Source organism: Electrophorus electricus, chromosome 1 (genome assembly GCF_041902795.1).
Source record: "Electrophorus electricus isolate QZ-2024a chromosome 1, ASM4190279v1, whole genome shotgun sequence".
Lineage (NCBI taxonomy): Eukaryota > Metazoa > Chordata > Actinopteri > Gymnotiformes > Gymnotidae > Electrophorus > Electrophorus electricus.
The window spans coordinates 28974446-28996220 of NC_137497.1; the positions used below are offsets into that span (position 1 = coordinate 28974446).

At 40.2% G+C, this 21775-nt stretch overlaps 1 protein-coding gene across 1 annotated transcript in view; it reads left to right on the forward strand.

Annotated features, from left to right (window-relative positions):
- arhgef28a (Rho guanine nucleotide exchange factor (GEF) 28a) overlaps nucleotides 1–21775 on the forward strand; it is a 75809-nt gene that overhangs the window by 11945 nt on the left and 42089 nt on the right. Inside the window, exons 3-6 of the mRNA XM_081714196.1 lie at nucleotides 4058–4208; nucleotides 4745–5251; nucleotides 18489–18672; nucleotides 21340–21529. Coding sequence (XP_081570322.1) covers nucleotides 4058–4208; nucleotides 4745–5251; nucleotides 18489–18672; nucleotides 21340–21529 — 1032 coding nt within the window. The remainder of the gene's footprint in view (nucleotides 1–4057; nucleotides 4209–4744; nucleotides 5252–18488; nucleotides 18673–21339; nucleotides 21530–21775) is intronic.

A 21775-nucleotide genomic window follows, 5' to 3' on the forward strand; every position in this document is an offset into this window, starting at 1 on the left:
TGATTGCAATTGGAGTTTGTGGGACAGCAAGAAGACCAAAGATAGAGAATCTAAGGGTGTGAGACGAACAATATAATTGAATGAGCTCAGTGAGAGAGAGGTAGGAGCAAGACCATGCAGAGCTTTGAAAGTGAAAAAAAGGATTTTATATTTAATCCTGGAGGTAACAGGTAGCCAGTGTAGCTGTGGAAAGACAGGTCTGGTGTGCATGGTATATTTGGTAGATGTATGAATTCTGAATTGCCATGTTTTGGATGTATTGAAGAAGCTTAATCAGTTTAACAGGGAGACCATAAAAAGGAGAAATACAGTTGATATGAAACTCAAAAGTGAATAATGAGTAAAGAGACTCAATATTTTAATAGTTTTTGCCATTAACATCAACAATGAAGTTTGAAAAATCAGAGAGTAGCGATTTAGGCCCTACTAGCAAAATGTCAAAAAGTCAAATTATTCATTAAGTCATTAAGTAGCTATGCAAGCAGCATATTATATCTGTGACACATTAACTCAATGCCTAGGCAGAAGCTGTGGGGGAAGCAGTACTATTGAAAAAATGTAAATGTCATCAGCATAACAGTGGAATTTAATGTCATGATTATAAATGATTTTGCCTAGTGGAGAAATATATACAATTATAAGAAAAAAGAAGCAATGGACGATTATAACTTGTTGTCTGTTAGTGTCAGAGAAGCAACTGTCATACACACTTCTGACCATCAGAGGTCTTCATCTCTTAATGGTCTCCATGGGGACTTATTATTATCACCAGCATCCTCTCAACCTCATCACCATCCTATATAATACCTCCAGTGACTCCCAGTAGTTGTGAAGTATCTCTGTCTGCATACCAAGCCATTTGTTATTACTGACTATCTGGATTTTGACTACATGACTATACTTTTGTTGTCAGTAAAATTCACCTGCACATGGATCTTAACTCTTAGTCTGATTCGTCACAGTTAATAATATATGACCATAACCAATTTAGAGCTGAGTTGAGTAATATCATACCCGACAGTATAGAAATGACTCTGTCATGGTTGAGAGTATCAAAAGTTGCTCTGAGGTACAAAGAGTCAAATTGTTGAGAGAACCAACATTAGATTAAAGCAACAGATCATTTCCAACCCTGAAGTGAGCAAACTTCAGAGTGCAAAAGCCAGACAGAAAAATTTCATACAGATTATTTCTTGACAGAAAAGCTTGAAGCTGAGAGGCTACAACTCTTTCCGTTATTTTGACTAGGTAAGGGAGATTGGAGACGGGTCTATAATTGGTCGTGGAGGATGGATCTAACCCAGGTTTTTCAAGAGTGCCAGAGTGCCAATTTTGAGAGTTAGAGGGACAGTACCTAATGAAAAACACAGATTCATCAGATGAGCAATTGAAGTGAAAATAGCAGAGGAAAAAGAGTTGGAAAACGTTGACACAAACTGGAATGTGACCTAGTTTTAAAGAGACAGTGGAAGAATCAACAGTGGTTGTCAGATTTGATGAGCAGAGATGGAGTCGAATGCAGGTAAAAAGTTTTAATAATAAAGAGGGGTGATCCAAAGGAGTAGTCAAAACACAAACGAGAGGTAATATCCAGAAAACAGGTGAAAAGAAAGCAAATCCAACAGAGAACAGGCAAAAGAGATCAATAACCAGATCTGCATTAAACAATACAAATGCTCAGAATTGTAAGGCAGACATACGAGACTTCGCAATGACTGACTGGAGAAACTGAGCTTATATAGGTAAGCACACGAGGGATGACTAGATACAGGTGAGTTGGGAACAAACTAGGGGCTTGTGGGTAGTGTAGTTTGCATTGGACTGAGTCCGAATGGAAGGCATGACAGTAGTAAAGAGAGCAACAGCTTTCAGTATTCTGAGAGACATTAGCCTGGGAAAGACAAGAGCAGGTTATTGGTAAACTTTGTTAAATTTATGAGGTTTCTGTGAGTAATTCATTTAACTCAGACAAAAATTGGCCAGAAATTTGGGTGGATAGTAGATTAACAGCAACAGCAATGGGGTAGGATCATTCTTACAAGCTGTAACATCATGAAAAATCATTCTTACAAGCTGTAACATCATAAATCTTTTATCTTCAAACTACTTTGGAAAACTGTAGCGAGTCACCTTTTCCCTGTCAGATGTGACTTGGGTATATAAGTAATTATATATATATATATATATATATATATATATATATATATATATATATATATATATATATATATATATATATATATATATATATATATATATATATGCATATCCCCAACTTGCTGTTACCAGAAACATATCAAAATTTGTATGTAGTGCACATCACTTCTTATCAATCTTTACCTACCAGTTCCAGCTACACTGGACCTTATGCACAAAAGCATCTTCTGTTAAAGCAATCAAGCAGTCCTCGTACTTTCTCAGATTGTTTTGTCATATATAGTGTTGGTTATAATTATATATAATAGCCTGGGATTCACCAACTTTCATTTATAGCTACAGAAACTCGATAGTCAGCACATGTGCTGAGGTGATGCTGAACTTCAATGCTAAAGCCATAGTTCCATCCCTGATATTGTTCAGAAAGGTCTTGCTCAACAGTGTTTCTGGCTGACTGTGGTAATAGCCTCTCTCTGTGTTACGAATAGCGCTGAACTCTGTGTTTCTTTCCATGTGACAGGCTTTCTGTTTCTGAACAGTGTAGTAGTACTGTTCTGGAAGTTCTATCATGACCCAATGCTGTTTGTAGGTTTTAATTATTGATCAGTATTAAGAGGGTGGTAAATATGTGTAGAAAATGTAGCTGAGATATGATATGAGTTGACACACAGAACAAAAAAAGCACTTATAATAATCTTAGGTTTGTCATTCATGACCATCTTAAAGGCTGAGCTGGAGGCAGATAAGAGTCCTCATTTTCCATGAATTCCCAAACCTAACAAGGTTCTTTTACTCACCATTCACTATTTAGAGCCCAAGGGCCCCTTAAATGACAGGAAGTGAGGGGCACGGCTGGAGAAGCAGTTAAAAAAAACTCAAAAGAGGTTTTTATGTGGGACTTGGGGAAAGTGAACACAACCTTGTCTTGCCCAGGCCTCTCTTACTCTGCCATAATGTTCACCTTCTTCTTTTACAAGGTGTGTCTTTTGATCCATAGGCTAGAAATTGAAATCTGCACTCTGAATTCTACCTTAATTTCCAATGTGTGTGTTTTTAGAATACCTTTACTGAGCATTCTGTTATTTGGAATATATGTATTTATATTTCTGTTCTGTTGTTGGTCTCAGCTTTTGCAGGTGTGGGGTAAATCTCACTTTTGTTTTATTAGAACCAAACACTAAGAACTTAGGTCTGGCCTCATTTGAATGCTTTTCTTATATCTTTGTTAGTACTGTATTTTAATCCCTACAAATTCCGAATATGGTCTAAGAAGAAAATAATTCATTTTATTTCACCATTTTGATCTCATCATTTCAGAGAAACAAACATAATATGTATTTACAGAGTTTAAAAAAAACATAATATAGCATATTATAGGCTGTTTTGCTTCCAGAAGCCCTGAGAACCATTGTGTGACTTATCACATTGTCAACTCATATAGTACTAGGAGATTTAATCCTACTCATATAGATTATTTTATTTTTGGCTGTCCTAGGAGGTTAAAATTGTGCAACCTGTCAATAGGACTGTGATCCAGATCCTCTTTCCATATCCATTACACCCCACTCCCCGCATTGTGACTTATGTGTTACGTATGGGGTTTTTTTTCAGTGTAATATGTTCCCCTTCCAGGCAGAGAAAACACAAAAATATGCAGTGAAGTGGTACTTCAGGTCTAAAACAGATGATTTACAACAAAGAAAATTCTTCAGAAATAAATAGACATAAATAGAAACCCAGTGAGAAGAGTAGCAGACAAAGTAGCAGACAAAATTAATCTGATATATATATATATATATATATATATATATATATATATATATATATATATATATATATCTCACTCTGTCTCTTTCTTTCTCTCCCTGTCTCTCCCTCTCACCTACTTTCTCACTTTTAGGGCCAGGTGGAAGTCTGTGTCGTGTTGAACGTTTCTCTATCCGATCAGGAGCAGGTTGAATACTATGTATTGTTAGAAGGCTCATCTCTGCACCATGTCACTAGAGCTCAGAAGAAAGAAGCGGGTGATTTGCTGTGCTTCACTGTACCCGGTGAGTCATGCAGACCAATCTTAAAAAAGCTTGCCTTAGTGACAACTCAATCAAGAATCATAGCTCATTACTCTATAGTATGTAGCTGACACTTTTATCCAAAGCCACTTATAGTCATGACTGTATACAATATGAGCAATTGAGGGTTAAGAGCCCTGCTCAGGGCAACATGGTTGAGGTGGGGTTTGAACCAGCAACGTTAGGATGACTAATCAAAGACCTTAATATCTAAGCTACCACTGCCCGGGGGTATGGTAATAGAAGGCTTATGTAACATTAGATAGTATGACCAATACAATCTTACCGTGTAGGTGATATGTTTCTAAGACAACCAAGCTACACTTACTGTAGGAAGCCACATGCATTTACCTTAATTCCATAGAATTTTGACATGTATTTTGCAGAATTTCATATACAAACTGTAATTCTTTTTGAATGATATTAAAAATGTATCATCTAAGAAGAAATGTAAAATATAGAATCGTGGACCTATTTAAAATTTACATTATTGAGTTGTTCCTGCCTTTGTCTCCAAGGTCACAATGTCCCAGAGAGGGTCTTACTTTGGGTGTACTGCTGGGATCAGGGCAGCACCTGTGGTCAGATGACCACTCTTCTCAGCTCAGAGGCGCTCTTACTGGAGTACAAACTGGATGACATACAAGAGGTGGCCGATCTGCTCCTGTCCACCCCTGACCTCCTGACCTCCAGCAAATGCCAGGAGATTAAGAAGAAATATTGCTTGGATGGGAGCCTTCAGTGTGAGGAGACCAGTTCTGATGTGCAGTATGGACCGTCTGGATTTGCTGAGCCAGAAGAAACTTCAGGGTCTGACCAAAGACTACATGAGTCCAAAGAACAGGCAGGAGCTGGCAGGGAGAACAACCCTAGCTCCAGAGGCAACTCTGTATGCTGCAAACATGGTCTTGAGTGCAGATGCGCAAAGGAGCTGCCCATTGATGCTGATGTGAAAATCACGCAGGCACTTGCAAACATACAGTCTCATCTACATTGGAACAGCCAAAAGACTCAAGAGACTCAAGGTAAGAGTGTTGCATCAGGCTCTACTTTGGTTTTTTCTTCAGGCTGTACCTGATTTTTTATTTATTTATTTTTTCAGATCAAATTCAGTTTGCGGTTTGCTTTTTTAAATGGTGTTACGTGCTGGATGCAATACTAGATAACTACCTATATATTGAGGTGCCCCTATATATCACATTGTATAAGGCAGTTTGTTTAAAGACTACAGCATTATGGGTTTACCATCCAGAGGTGCACTGCTTCATTAGCCACAGGTTAGTATCTGAAACACACTGGAAGTCAGTGCCTATCTCTAATCATTTGATCTCCTTCCTGTTAGACTAACACATAGAATCATGCTCTTGAATACAATTATTAAAAGATGTTTATTAGCCATCTATACTGAATAGATTCGTGAGCAGAGTCAAGATCTACAAAACAGGAAGAGGTCAAAATTCAATAAGCAATCCAATCTGCAAAAGTATCCAGAGGGTAAATCCAGAAAATGGCTGAACAGTAAGGCAAAGGTTCATTTATGATATACAACAGAAGATCATATGACAGAATAAACAAAGGAGTAGAAAGGCTTAGAATAATAGTGGGAATGCTGATGAGACTTTGCAAGGGGTGAATGTGGAACAGGTAATAAATACAGCAGATGATTGGTTAGAAACAAAGAGCAGACATTAGAGAGACAGTAAGCTGGCAAGCTGGAGCATGCAGCCATTGAAGGGGTACGGCTGTCACAGGAGAGTTTTGGGAAATGGAGGCCCCATGAGCTGGTGAGGTTGTAACACTTTCCCCTGTGGGGGACAAACAATAATAGTTTCACCACCTTTTGTGTTAATTCTGCTTTATATTGTTTATAATTCTTTTATTTAAAAGTTTGATTATATTTCCATATGGTATACAAAGTTTCTAAACACACAACAGTTTGTTTGCTCTGAATCTGATGTATTCTGGAACTCCCCAAATCACCCATACATAGTCAACATTAATTTTAATGGTTTCAAAACCAGCACCACAGGACATTTACAGTCACTTAGATTGGGTTCAGCTATGCTTTGCATATAAACTAGCCTTTTGTTAATCAGACTATGTTTACCAGGAGACAATTAGTAGGGATTGCTCCCTTTTGGTGAACACACAAGTAAAATCCGCAGGGAACTTTGGGAACTTTGTCATAATCTCAGTTTGCCTGCTCAATGTTGAGATGTGAATGACTCCAGTACCAATTCATAGGCTCTCAGAACAAATAAGCAATTTCTGAGGTTTGTTGGTTAGTTCTTTAAGAATCACAGTTTCTCACTCAGACAGTAGTCCATCTTACACTCTCTCTCTAGCATTCTATTGAACACTAAAAAGGTTTTCCACAAATTCTTCATGACACTGAGGCTGTTAATCAGGCTCACTTTTGTACACTGAATTTCTGTTTGAGCATTATTTAAATCTAGCTTTCTTTTGATTCTTTCTTTTGACATTTCAACAGTTGTATCTGAGAAGAAAAACTAAATCAACTAGATATTGAATTAATACAATTTTAAAATTGTTTACAATCTCATGTATATCATAATTCTTTATTCTCCATAATAAGCTCAGACTCGACAAACAAAGAAAACCACTGATAAACAGCGGTAAGAACTCAGAGGTCGTCAAGTGATGAAGGGTTGATAGTGCAGAAGGAAGTACACAGCGGCAGCAGTACGGTCCGTTGCTCTGAAGGATCAGCAATGTGCAGCACTGATGGCAGCTACTTGCAGGCTCTTATAGTGGGGAGAACCAAAGAGGATGCTAAACGGGTGTGTGTAATGATCAATAAGTGGGTGATTGGGACCGTGGCAAGTGTTTTGTGGAGGAGTGGGCATGTCTCTCCTGCTGGGTGCTCTGTGCACTGTGACAGAACTACTATGTGAAGAAGCTAGGTTTAGAAAGTTTCATGAGCCTACCAGACATTACAGAACTGAATTCTTTATTGAAAAGCTTTTCCACATCAAACTCTGCCATCTTAAGGATAAAAGCACACAATACAAAATATCTGCAACATTCCCTTTGAACATTTCAGTGCAGGCTGCTCTAAGTAATATTAATTATTTTATGTTCAACAAACCATAGCTAGCCCTACAGCTAAACACTTACACAAGTTCAAGTTCAAGTTTGGTTTATTTGTCACATACATAGTCATACACAGTACAACACGCAGTGAAATGGTGGCATTCACGCAGTGACAAGGCATTCAAGCAGAGATTGCTCAGAAAACCCTTGATGTGTATGGCATCAAATCCAACTGACCAGAAATGGAAAACAGCAGTATTTTAAAGGCTCTTATAACGCTGTGAAAAAAAATCACATTATTTTGCATTTAAGTGTTTAAATTACACAATTACAGCGCATACAGCATACTTATAATGAGGAATGATGAGGAATATTATATGTAAATCGTCACAGGACACGCCCTCCCACGAGTCACGTGGTACGGCCTGCATCGTTGGGGGGGTTGTTCGCCCTCGTTTGTAGCCACGCCCTCCGTGATGGCACGCACCTGCACGTGGTTTAACGTCGAGTGTTTGTCTGTTTATTTAAACCTCTGCTAGTGTGTGCATCGCGTTGGTCATTGTTTACTGAAGTCTGTCAAACTTTTGTGTAGCCATTGTTAAATGTAGCTGTAGCCTGTGTCCGGTTAAATATATAGTCATGTCCAACGTTAATGTTGTGTGTCTCAGCGCCACCGTCGTAGTATATGTTCTGTGTTAATAAACGTCTTTCACTATCGAGGGAGTCTGCGTCCTGCTCCACGCCCATTGGACTCGGGCCAGCATAAATAAAATTTTATATATAAAATGTTATATATATAAAATTATGCACAGGTCATTATCCGTTATAGTGGGACTTATGTTACTACATGTAGTAGTTACAAAATAATTCATTATAAGAGCCTTTTGAGGAATTATTGGATTTTATAAGTATGCTTACAAAGCATTATTATCAAGTTACAAAGAGTTATAGCAACATTTATCATGGCTTATAAATACAGGCTTCATAAAAGGAGTTATCTAATATTACCAATATAACAACCAAGCTGCAAAGCTAATCACTACAATAGTCTATGGATCAGTCATGCTTTCCAAGCTGTTACAAACCTGAGACAATAGCTTGCATGGTAGGCTTTAGTCCTAAACCTAAACCTGACAAATAGCTAAGGTAGCTAGAAAGCCTGAATGACTGGGTGCATATTCAGACCTTTGATGAATGTTTGAATTGAAAAATTAGTAGGAAAAATCAGTCAACAACAGCCCAGGGATAAAATAACAACAAACAGGATTATCCGAGGCAAAACACTGACATGAGTCCAAAAACAGGGCAGGAAGCAGAAACCAAAACCACAGAACTCATGTTGCATCTTCTACCATCTACCACACTCCCACTCATCCTCTACCTAACTACCACACCCCTGCAATGGCCAAGTGAATGTTTAGATCTCAGTCCAATTGAGAATCTGTGGCACTATTTGAAAAGTGTAGCCCACAAATGGCATCCAACCAACCTGAGGAAGAAGGAGGAAGAAGGAGGAAGCAAATGCAAATGCTCTCCAACTGAAGAGTGTAATAAAAAGAATGAAAAATGAAACTCAACATAAAAGTGAACTGGAACAAAAACAAAGCTACAATGTAACAAATGTCAGTGTAACATACACCAGTGATGGGTAAAGATGTGATAAAACAAAATGGCTTGAAAAAAGCAAAACATAAAGACAAAGCAACACAAAGGTGGTGCAGAGAATGAGGTGAACATGCGCCACCTGAGTGGGGAGTGGGAGTAAAACAGACATGTGAAACAAGACCAAAGCATAAACAAGTGCCACATCCAAAGCCACCATTACATAATTGAGGCTACAGGCAAGGGACTCTGGTGAGCGATTCCTTCACACATATCCAGGTGAATAGGCTTTTAATAGGTTTGATATGGGAATCTTGGCTCTGCCCGATTTAAGGCAAGATTTATGTTTTGGACAAAAACGTTTTATCATGTCTGTTAGTGTATCTAGGTGTTCTAAAGCCATTCACATAACTTTGCAGGTGTTGATGGCATATGTGGTACAACAATAAAATATTGCGCTGACCAGCTAAATTAAGGGCTTAAATTATTTTTGACCAATAACTTTTACATCCTTGATAATAAAATCATTTGAGAAGACTGTTAAATCTCATAATATTAAAGTTGCTCAGGATCAGATCATCTTTAGTTTGAATACTGCCCTGTGGATGATGCTAAAGTATTTTTGTTGGATTCACTACATACATACCTCAAGGGACCTAAAACAAATGCCAGAATTATATTTGTGCATTTTTCATAAGCATTTAATACACAGCCACTTTTACTGGCCAAAAAACATGGAGATGATTGGAGACATTTCCACACACTTCAATGTCCACTCAGGACATTGACTATATTTAACAAACACACACTAAGAAAAGGATGTTCCATTATTAATGATCCCTCCTATGCCATCCATTCTGCATTTGAGCCATTGTGTCATGGTTATCGTTACTGCTGTCCGCAATATTGCACGGGTGGATGGAAGGTGACTTTTGTGCCTGAAGCCATTAGACTGACTAATTACCACTTTACCTGAATTGAAGAATGGGCATATAATTTATTTTATCATTTATTATGTATGTGTCTTTTAATAATTTTTGTAAGCCCATTTCTTAATTGACCCTCAGGGACAAATAAAATTGATTCAATTCAAGACTCTGGATTCCATTAGCTTCCACAAAGCATAGAACACTTATACTTGTGATTCATGAAATCACCTTAGAATATGCTGTCATTGAACTTTATTTATTCTTGTGGTTGGACAAAGACCTAAACTTTTTGAACGTGCAACTAAATGCATCTCTGTGCCTTAAGAAAAGCTTAAAGGAGGTAAATGTTGTGACATTAACATTTTAAATTAGTTTTGAAAACACTGAAATGTAAAGAAAACATTTTTTAGAAATTTGTTGAAATTTTCCTTAAAAGGGAATATGAAAGGGATATATGTTCTTTTGTCTGTGGTTCAGATTGGAACTTCTGAGAAGCTGTTGCTTGGAGACAGTTGTTAAGATGGAGCTAATTTTCCGGATACATGTATAAAATATGTATAACATGAGTGCTCATTCTTACATTGTTTCGGCCAGCATGAGCTACATCAATTATTTTAATCAGAAATAAAATACAGTTTAACGATGACTGTAACAATCATGTCGTGAGAGTGGGATGCCAAGACAAGTCTCCACAGCTAAACTTGTACAAAATGACCAACCACCACAGGACGCCAGCTCCTTCGGCTAAAGACGGACTTCCTAGTGGGAGGTGCGTAGGCACCCCCATTCTGCTGGCTGGATCCCAGGAGATTGGGGAGAGGACCGTGACTGAAGTCCGTGTCCACTCCAGAAGTGGAGGGGAACACCCCTGGAATTTCTTGGCGGGGAGCCTAAGGCTATCGAGCTTGGGTTGAGAAGGACCGAAGGGCACCACAACAACCAGAAAGAGGGAGGTTGGGTGGAGCCATTGAGCAGAGCTGAAGCCCAAGTCCCTTTCCTTCAGCAGACTCGCCAGCAAGACTGGAGGGGTCTGCCCAAAATCCTGAAGGCAAACCGCCTCTGGGACACTCCTAGAGTGGTAGGCGAGAGGAGGACCATTGGGGAGGGTAGCATGTCTGGAACCAGGGCGGACGTGCACCCCCGCGTGTTAATTGAGGCCACAGACGCGTTCAAGGTGCCTGCGTGGACGGCGGGCGCCACGTCACAGCACCTTATGTGTTCATGTGTGGGTGCTATTGTTTGTCTGTGTTTGTGCCTCTTGTAGGTTCAAGTGCAATGTTGTTGGGCGCATACCAGACTGCCCTGAGAGAGGCAGGGAAGAGGCCTTTCTCCCTCTTGCCACGAGGTCTCCCTTGTTAGCGGCACCTGGCCCGCCTGGTACTGGGTTGGCATCGGGCATTGCCGTGCTGTGTGTTTGTGTTTGTGTACATGGTACCCTGAGGTTCGTGTTCACTGGAAGGACGCGTCGGGAGCCGCACCCCTTGGGAGGGGGTTCTGTCACAGAATGCTCACCTCTCACGAGTCACGTGGTTTGGCCCTCAACGTGCAGTGGGGGGATTTTGTTTGTAACCACACCTGCACACACCTGCACCTTGTTTGTCTCTGTGTATTTAAACCCACATCAGTGTGTGCAGTGTTTTTGGTCATTGTTGATGTAGCGTGTTAATGTCAGTGTGTGTTAGTGGTGACTATCGTCAATGTTTATGTAGTCTGTGTTAATGTTCACGTTGTGTACATGGCGCCAACTGTATGTGTGTTCGTGTTTACTATTCTTTTGTGTGAGTGCCCCCGTTGTTGTTTTCGTTTTATGTTAATAAACCTTTGTCCGCGTCACGGGAGTCTGTGCGTCCTGCTCCACACCCTTTGGCACTCGGGCTACTCGTTACAAACTGGTCTTTATTTAACGCAAAAAACACAAACCGAAAGTAATCAACACGATGAATAATGTAAGACTCACCAAACATTAACAACACAACAACCGTATACATTAAACAATACGTGTGTTCACATACAATACAAGATACACACTGGGGTAAACACCGACACCAGACAACAGAACAATAGAGATTTAAGTACACATTTTAACAAGGAACATAACTACAAACAGGTGTGACATGGACGATCAACACAGCAGGGGCGTGATAATGGACAGACACACACACAAATGGGGAGGAGTCTAGGAGAGGGGGCCGTGCCCTGACAGAACACCCCTCCAACTCCCAGCATGCCAGCCTATCAGGCCACGGCCCCCAGACCACCACCAAGCGGCGAGACCAGAGGACCGAACAACCTGACACGAGCCAGCATGGACAGGACAAAAGGAAGGACCACAGGGACCAAGACAATGACAGGCACAGGGATGGGCACACTCATGGGAAGGGGAATAGACACAAAGGGAGACAGAGAGACTGACACAACAACTGTGATGGGCAACAAAACAGTGACAGTAACAGGAACATGACTGATGTTTCCCAGAGGAACAGCAGGTGGAAGTCCCATAGCTGACCAGAAGAGAGTACTGGCCAACACCCCCATTGCTGGCTGAGGCAGGGTTGCTTGCTTTGGTGATGAAGGCACCCCTGCCTTGCTGGCAGACATGCCAGGGAGCGCTTCTTGCCGTGGCTCGCCAGATGATCCACCAGCTACAGTTTCAGGCACCGTAGAGTCCATCACTGTCTTGGTGGACTTGTGAGGGGACACAACAACTCTGTGGCAGCGCATACCGGATGACACCTGTACCTTCCTAGAGGCCCTACAAGGGAGAGCATAGGCTTTTGAGTGGTGTGTGCCTTTCATAGGCTTGGGCACAGGTGAGGCTTCCACCTCCATGTAGGAGTCGACAGAATGCTCTGACTCCATGTCTGAGAGAGCCTCCAGGGGCAGCTGCTCCATGCTGTGGTGAGAGGAGAGGGTGTGCTTGGATCCTGCCTCCGAGTATGAGTCATAGTAGAACTCATGCCTCTCAAGTTCCTGCTCCTTGGGGGCTGGTCGACCGCCATTGTGTTCGACCCTGAATCCCCTAGATCCTCTGTTAACCCCTCAGGACAACCCTCCTCCTCTAAGTAAGGACAGAGCGAACTGATAAGAAGTGCGGGCTTAGTTTCTGAGCAGTGGCTTGACGGCTCCTCCAGGCTTAAAGGCTCTGCTGTACAAGAGGCATCTGGGAGAGCACAGTCTCTCTTCTATTTCCTCATTTTCCTCCTCTTAGAAGGCGTAGGGGAGTCGATACCCTCCCTTTTAGGGATATCGAGGAAGGTGCTGTGACAGTGACTAATGAAAAAAGTATAAGTTAAAAAAATTAATTCCTCTCTAACATATTGTTCACTTTACTGTACATGAGTGGACCCAGATAGGCATTGGCCAAAACACCAGAGGAGTGAAGCACCAGCTGCTGGTGGATAAAACAGTCACTTAAGACTGTAAGACCAGACAGATAAGGAGTGGGATGGTATCTAGAATAGAGGGGATCACACTACCAGAAGGTTATATAGCAGATTTTGAGGGCTGCTACAAGTACCTTGGAATCCCACAAGCTAATGGGAATCATGAAAAGGCCGCAAAGAAAGCAGTCAGCCAAATACATGCAAAGAGTGAGGCAAGTCCTGAGAAGTCAGCTGAATGGGAGAAACAAGATACGAGCCATCAACACCTATGCTCTGCTAGTCATCAGATACCTCGATGGCATAATAAGATGGCCTAAGGAGGAGATTGAAGCCACTGACATCAAGACAAGGAAACTCCTCACAATTCACAGAGGGTTTCATCCTAAATCCAGAACTCTGAGACTGTACACTAAGTGAAAGGAGGGGTGCCAAGAACTAGTATGCATTAGAGCCACTAACCAGGATGAAACAACCAAGATCCAGGAGTACCAGGATTATGGCCCCAAGTGATGAAATGCTTAATGAGAACCTCAGACATCAGAAACCTGAGGAGGTTGAAAATGAGGAGGAGAAAAACCTTCTTGGGAGGAAAAACCCCTGCACGGTATGTACCACCGGTAAATAGTGGAAGTAGCTGGTACATGGAACACCATAAGCAAGTGGCTGGAATAGTATAGAAACATATGTGACAAGTACGGACTGAAAATTCCATGTTCTAAGTGGGATACACCCGCAAAAGTGGTGGAAAATTACCATGCTAAGATCTTGTTGGACTTACAGATACAGACAGACAAGATGGTAATGGCTAACCAACCGGACATAGTGATAGATTTGGCCATCTTGAGAGATTGCAACATCAGAAACAAGGAACACAAAAAGCTTGAGAAATACCAAGGGGTGAAAGAAGAGCTAGAAAAGATGTGGGTGAAGGCAACGGTGGCTACCATAGTATTTGGAGCAATATGGGCTGTGAAACTCAAATTGAGAGAATGGTTCCAGATCCCAGGAACAGCATCCGGGATCTCTGTCCAGAAGAGTGCAGTCCTTGGAACAGCTAAGATACTATGCAGGACTCTCTGGTAGAGGACCTGAGCTTGAAGGAAAAATGACCACCTGGAGGGCGAGTGGGGAATTTTGTGTATGTGTATGTGTGTGTGGATATATATCCAAGAGGAAAGGTTGATCCATTGTCCACAATGAGGCATGAAACAATTGCCCTCAATGATGAGATGATGAAGGACTGCCTCAGACAGATGGGTGACATGATCACCATGGAAGCAGAGAAGGTGCTATGGAAGGATAAGTTCCTGCAGACAGATAGTAGAAGTTGCTGATATAAGACATTCCTACCAATGGCTGTAAAAGACAGGACAAAAAGACAGCAGCACTAATCATGACAGCACAACATCCAGCACTAAACTCTAGGTCAGTCAAAAGGCGTGTATCACACCAGACAAGAAACAAGATGCAGAACTGTGTAAAGGAGCCTCTGAGACAATCTAACACCTAGTAGTAGGATAGAAGATGCTGGCATGGAAAGTGTACACCGAGAGATGCAACCCAGTGGCAGGGATCATATGTATACAGGAAAATATTTAAGTCATATGAACTGGACATCCCCAAGTCCAGTTGGTAGGAAAAACAAAGAGTGGTGGGAAACAATAAGTCTAAGATGTTGAGGGACCTCCCAATCTGCACAGATAATCAAGTAGTGGTGAACCAACCACATATTAATAGTAGATACATAAAATAGCAAAGGTAGTAGAAAAGGAAGTGCTATGTGATTAAAATATCAAAAGGAAGGGATATGAAAAGTTGGAAAATATCAGGGAAGAAGGGCCTAAGATGGAACAGTCGCTGCAGCAGATCCCAGGAATGAAAGTAACTATCTCAGTTCAGAAGAGCCCAATTCTAGAAACAACAAAAATAATGACCAATACCATCAAATTCCCATGTATATATACAAACACACACCAAATAAACACTTGCAGAAAACATATTCTTCCTGTGGCAGTACATAGAATGTGTTTTTTGTACACTACTGAGTATGCTTAGGATGTCATGCAAAACAGAATGTTTATATGTTGAGTAGCTAGAATGTGTCAGTGATGGTAGAATGTGTCAGTGATGGTGTGTTTTTTTGAACTCCTGACAAGCTGTTACTTTCAAATAGTTGTTAAGGTTAGTTCTACTTTAATATTTTGTAAAAACATGTGCTTGTTTTATGTATGATATGACAGAACCAAACAAGACCAATATCAAATTGAAAACAGGTCATTAATTTAAAACAAAAAAAGAAATGGACCTAAAACCTTTCCTTATGGCACTCTACATGTTTGAAATCAAATCAAATCAAATAAGATCAAATTGATTTGTATAGCACTTTTTGAAACAGATGTTGTCATAAAGCAGCTTTATAAATGTCCAAGTCCAAGCCCCCAGTAAGCAAGCCAAAGGAAAGTGTCAAGGAAAATGAGTGGTAGCTTGTGACTCAGTAGTCACTACAATAATAACACCACAATAATAATTTTAAGAGAAAAAATAATAAATAATAATAAAATGGAAAAAAAAGAATGTCTATTCTAGTTTTCTAGAGTTCTAGTCTTGTCCCAATGGTGTGCACGTGTCCGAAACCCATCCTGCAAGAGAACACCCATCAAGCGCAATGGCGAAGTAGTTGGTTGGGTTGGAGGTATGGTGGGCAACAACAGAGGACTTCAGGGGGTGGTGGGAGTAGCCACGGCGGCTGAGACGGGTAGAGGCTCAGTAACATCATGACATCAGGGGTAGGTGTACCTCGGCATAAAGGGAGAATAGATTATTAGGCATGTCCAGGTATGAGGGTGTGTAAATTAGGGAACTATAATGTGCAAAGATGGACTCTGGCAGATCTAGCCATGGCAGCACAGCTAAAAGAATAGAGCCAGAAGGAAACACAGGCATGAGGGCACCCTGGAACATCAGTACTCTCAGTCAACAAACTTGAGTGACAAAAGAGTGAAGGGAAGTGAAGTGACCGCATCATAACATCCCAGTTTATCATAACTCTCAGTGCCAATGGACCCCCAGATCTATACCTATACTTAAGATGGGAAGCAGTTAATAAAATGCCTCACTGTACAGATAGGTTTTCATCCTAGCCTTAAATATTGAGACTCTGGGATTGTCTGGGTCTCGAACATTTACAGGAAGGTTATTTCATAGTGTGGAAGCGTTATAGGAAAAGGCTCTATTCTTTTTCTTGGTACTAGTAAAGTGCCTGCACTTTTCGATCTAAGCAGATGTGGTGGATCATAAGGGCAAGTGGGGCATCTCTAAGGGCAAGATCATTCAGTGGCTTGTAGGTCATTAGAACTATTTTATAATCAATACGAAATTTTACTGGGAGCCAATGTAAAGTCGCTGAGATAGGAGTGATGTGAGCAAATGTTCTAGTTCTAGTAAGAACTCTGGCTGCTGCATTTTGAACTAGCTAGAGCTTGTTTAGGCACAGCCAGATAATAATGCATTACGGCAGTCTAATCTTGAAGTGATAAATGCATGGACTAGCTTTTTCATGTGAGGAAAGCATGTTCCTAATCTTTGCAATGTTCCTGAGGTGGAGAAAGGCAGTCCTAGAAACATTATTTATTTATTTATGAAACCTAGTATTAGATAGCTCTTCAATGATCTTTGTCCTTCTTGTCTTTCTTGATCTAAAAAGATCTAGATTATTGTACTCTTGTTACCAATTTGAAGTTACAAACTTGTTACAAACTTCTTTAATTTTGTAAGATCATTTGGTTTTGAAGAAACAACCACAAAATAACCGCAGAATTTTATTCGTTATATAGTTTTGAGGGGCTGGAACCAGAGGGGCATAATTCACATTTGATAAAATATTTTACTGGCGAGCACAAAAACACTTCAGCCATACACAGCCGTTTAGTCCTACTGTCACGCCACCCATTTCCTTGGATAGCTACGACATTCAGATGAAGAAGAACATCCAGCCAGTCACCAACCATACACACGTTCATCATCACCGGACTATGGCTGCTACTCATTTACACTACTTATTTATACCTGTCATTACCAGACACACTCTGCAAAGTATTGCCACTTGAACTGTCAGTGCATACCGAGCATTATTTCCGATTGTCTTACGGTATTTCTGTTCTTTGTCCGATTCCTCTCTTCTGTTTTTGCCTGCCTGATTAGATTGTCTTTAAGGATTTCGACCTTGGACTGTTTATACCCTGTTTGTGATGCACTGTGGTTCTGTTACTTCTATGATTCTGGTTCTGACGCTTGCCTGTAATTTGACCACTGTGTTGTCTTATCCATAACTGATTAAAAAGACACCTCATTTTATCTGTAAGTATCTGGCTTTATCTTATCGTTACACCTGCCATTGTTTATTAACATGTTTATATAATTTGTTAAGATAAAAATAACATGTACAAACATGCAAACACAATATACACAATTTAAAAAAATCTCAATTCTAGCTCACCCATAATCTATCTGGAAAAGATGGGTTTTAAGAGTAGCTTTGAAAATAGCCACAGACAAACAAGCATGCAACTTAAAAGGGAGACTGTTCCACAGCTTGGGGCCAGCAACATTGAATGCCCTTTTACCAAGAGTACACAGCTTAGAACTTTGAGCACGAGTGTGTTTAAGTGTTTGGAAGCAGGACTAGGGTCTTGTTTGGTCCTGCCATGTACATGGTTTCCTTAACTGAATTGCTTGTTAAGCCCCAAATCATGTCATGCCTTATATTTTCATTATCCTGTCTGGAACGTTTCTGGCCCGAGTGCCGCAGGGCACGGGGCAGGACGCACAGACTTCCCCAATGGTACAAAACATTTATTGACATAAAACACAGATAACACAAGTGGCACTCATACAATCACGAGGGTGAACATTATTAAACATTTAACACTAACGAGCTACACATAAATACGAAAACGTTGAAAACAAACGCAGACGTTACTGGCTACGGGTTTTTTGCACTAGAGACTCACTAGAGACTGAGGTAGTGACAATGACCAACAAATGGAGCACACGTGGACAGGGGTTTAAATAGACACACTGACACATTAACAGCAAACCCTGGGCACGTGTGCAATCCCGGGGGGCGTGGTTACAAAACAGATAAAGACAATACATATCAGTCCATGACAATATCACCCTCCACCACCACTATGACCACCACTAAGGTTGTGCATTAGTTATCCTGGCTGTTGATCTGCAAAACATCCGTAAAGCATTTTGATCCATGTATTTTCCTGCTGTTGATTTTCTTTCAGATCTCCACTGTAAGGACACACCTCTCCACACAGCTGTACGTTTGGGTCTCTTCCACCTTGCCCTCTTCTACCTTCAACAGTCTGGAGGTCAGAAGATGGCAGCGCTGCCCAATAGGGAAGGATACACACCAGTAGAACTGGCACAAATCAGAGGCGATGCAGAAACAATAAGTGCATTAACCAAGTGAGTTACTTCACCTAAGTTTACATATACTTTCCTTTTTCTTATTTTTAGGAACCATCTCTTAGGGATTGAAGTCTGTTGATGAATTATGTCACACGACCTGTGAACACAACATAACAGAATACTGTTTCCTATTTTTTTTCTATTTTTTATCACTTGTTGTTTGCAGTATAGTAGGAATAAGTGTAAGACTACTGAATACATGAAAACTACTGAGTCACAAGCTACCACTCATGAAGGCTGTGGCCAAGGAAACTTTAGCTGACTTTTTCTCCGTGTGTGTTATTGCTAATATCAATTTATCCAAAAAGCATTTATTTTTCCTTGATCTATTGAAGTGAATTCTGGTTACATCTCTGCAAGCCCCCCATCAGACCATGCCCTTCAAAAATTGTATAAATATGTTGCTTTTTGTCTTTTACTTAATTTATATACATAGCATATACATAACCAAACACAAGCGCTACATTTCAAAGTTAAAGATTAATAATGGCATGCTATTTCAGTTGTTTGTATGAATCATCTATAATTCCTTATTTCATAGTAATACAATTTTTATTACATAACCTATCCATGAACAAAGTTATTTAATATATTCTGATGCCCCTTCTAATTAGCAGGACATTTCACAAGCAGGAAAATTAGGCTATGTTTTGGAAGATGTGTGGATTTTCTTTTGTCAAAATACATTATACCCACCTTATAACTACCATTATACCATTATACACTATACCTACAAAATACATTAACCTTAAGATGTATATGTGTCTGCATATATGTATAATATTTTTCTAAAAAAGCAAGAGAAAAAAGTTTTTTTTAAAGTATATAATTAATATTACTGCTTTCCACAGTCTTCTTAATGTGTACCACATTTCATGTTTTCCCTTTAATTGGGCTAATGACCATTACAAATCTGACCTTTGGAAAGTTTTGGCACAGCCTTGAAAAAGTCTTGGGAAAGTCTTCATGAAGAAAGAGCTATTTAATCACATTCAGTGCTGGTATTCATGTAGAATTAACCAGGCAGCCATATGGCCTGCACAGACCAAAGTAAGCAGTGGAATGTGCCATAGTTGAGAGGAGTGTGTCTTTCAATGTAACAACATCATTAGAGGCCAACTGTCCAGCAAATCAAGTTAATCAGGTTTCTGCCCTGCTGCACCTTAATCAACTGAATGTGAAGTCAAAATGGCAGTAGAACCAGCTCAGGTGCCACACACGGGGGACCACCATGTGCTGAAGTAGATAGCACATAGAGAGTATCTCTTGGACTCAGGAGCAGTGGAAATAAGGAGGATTAAGGGTTGGGAGGAGTATAATGTAAATAGGAGGGTGTGGCAATTAATAAGACAGACTGAGAAGATGCTATTTACTCATCTGTGCTAAGATCAACAGTGTATCACGGTGAGGGTATCTATCCCATGTTTTTTTGCATTTGTTTAAAAGAACCATGAGGTTTAAGTATTGTGAGGTTGCACCTTCTTTGCTACTTCATATACAGTAGAGTAGGGCTAGTTAGGACTTACTGTATGTACTTCACATTTGTGTAGGTTGTTGAGCTTTAGTATCAATATCTCAACAAGCTCCCTGGACAAAAGATTTTGTCACCTTTTATATTTAAGGTGGTAGTAAATTCAGGCTCCTGCAGATGGCGTTGCACGAGGATGATCGGGCTATAAATATCAGTGAGTGTGCGATGGGATTCATAGATGGAGAAGTGTTGGTACAGTGCAGTGAATGTGAATGCAGTGAAAGGCCATAGTGTGGAGGAAGTAACTGAAACTGCAGGTGTATTGAAGAGTGTGGTCATAGGGGTCAACCAACAGTGGCAAAAAGCTAATGGAAATACAGGGTGTCATGCAAGAGGACATTGCTCAATCTTGCTCACAACGTTGCCTGGTTATAGTGAGAGAAGGGACATGTAACTCTGGAAACATGTAACCAGGTCATATGAATCTCGTTTGTAAATGGTACTAGGTGTCATGTTCATCGTACATCACACTGATGTAGCCTACAACCAGAAACTTGTCCAGTCCATGCAGTTGTTATTTGTGCTCGTGGAGGTATTACACGCTATTAGGTAATTCTTTGTCCGGTGATCTTAGTATCATATTATTATAAAGGGGCAGTATTCCATGATCCACTGTAATTCACTCCTGGAATCACCAAGGCACAGTAGTTTAGAAGTAATCTAATCAGATTTCATCTACCGGATTGTATTGAATCTTGAAAATAGGTTGTTCAAAAGTAAGCAGGGACTCTGAAATCAGATTAGATTTCAGAGTCCCATCATAAACCCATTATATGTGATATGTAGTACCATTTAGAGCACTCGTAATCTGGATTTGGTAATATTGAAAAGTTTGTACCTAGATTAGGATGATCCAATTCAATGTTGCTTAAAGTCAGCAAAAAGTAAAATGAATGACCTAATCAGGGGATTTCCAAATCTGGGTAATTCTGATCCAGATTATAGTTTTTGAACATCTGTATGCAGATTACCAAATATTTGAAAATGGTTTAGCTGGAGAAGATACAAGTCAGTACTTAGCACAAGCAGTAACTAAAGTCCATTTATCAAGTGCATGGTGGGCAAGAACATCGCAAAACATTAAGCAACAAATGAACCTTTTCGTTCATCTGATCGATTAATGCTATGTTTAGCCCTTCAGCTTTCAAAGAATGGACATCAGTGTGGATGTCAGACGTCTGGGACGATTGCTGCCACTTGCTCCGGTTCTGCCCTGCAACCAATTCTCTTGTCCTGACAGTCAAGCATAGCACACATATTGATGCACAGACCAGTATCCAGCTCTATAGAGAAAAGACAAGAAATATAGATATGCGAATAGAGGTGAGTTAAATATATAAATTATATAAAATATCTAAATGTGTTTAAGGGTTTAATGCATAATTGATTTGAGTGATAAATGAAATTATTGTTAACACCTTTAATCCATTTATTGCAAATGATCTTTTATTGAATCATACACAGGCTGCTCTTTTGTGACAGTGAAATATTTGTCAAATGTTTTATATGAGATCCCAAAGTTAATTGTATCATTCTTTGTTTACAAAGTCTCCTAGTCTTTTGAGGTGA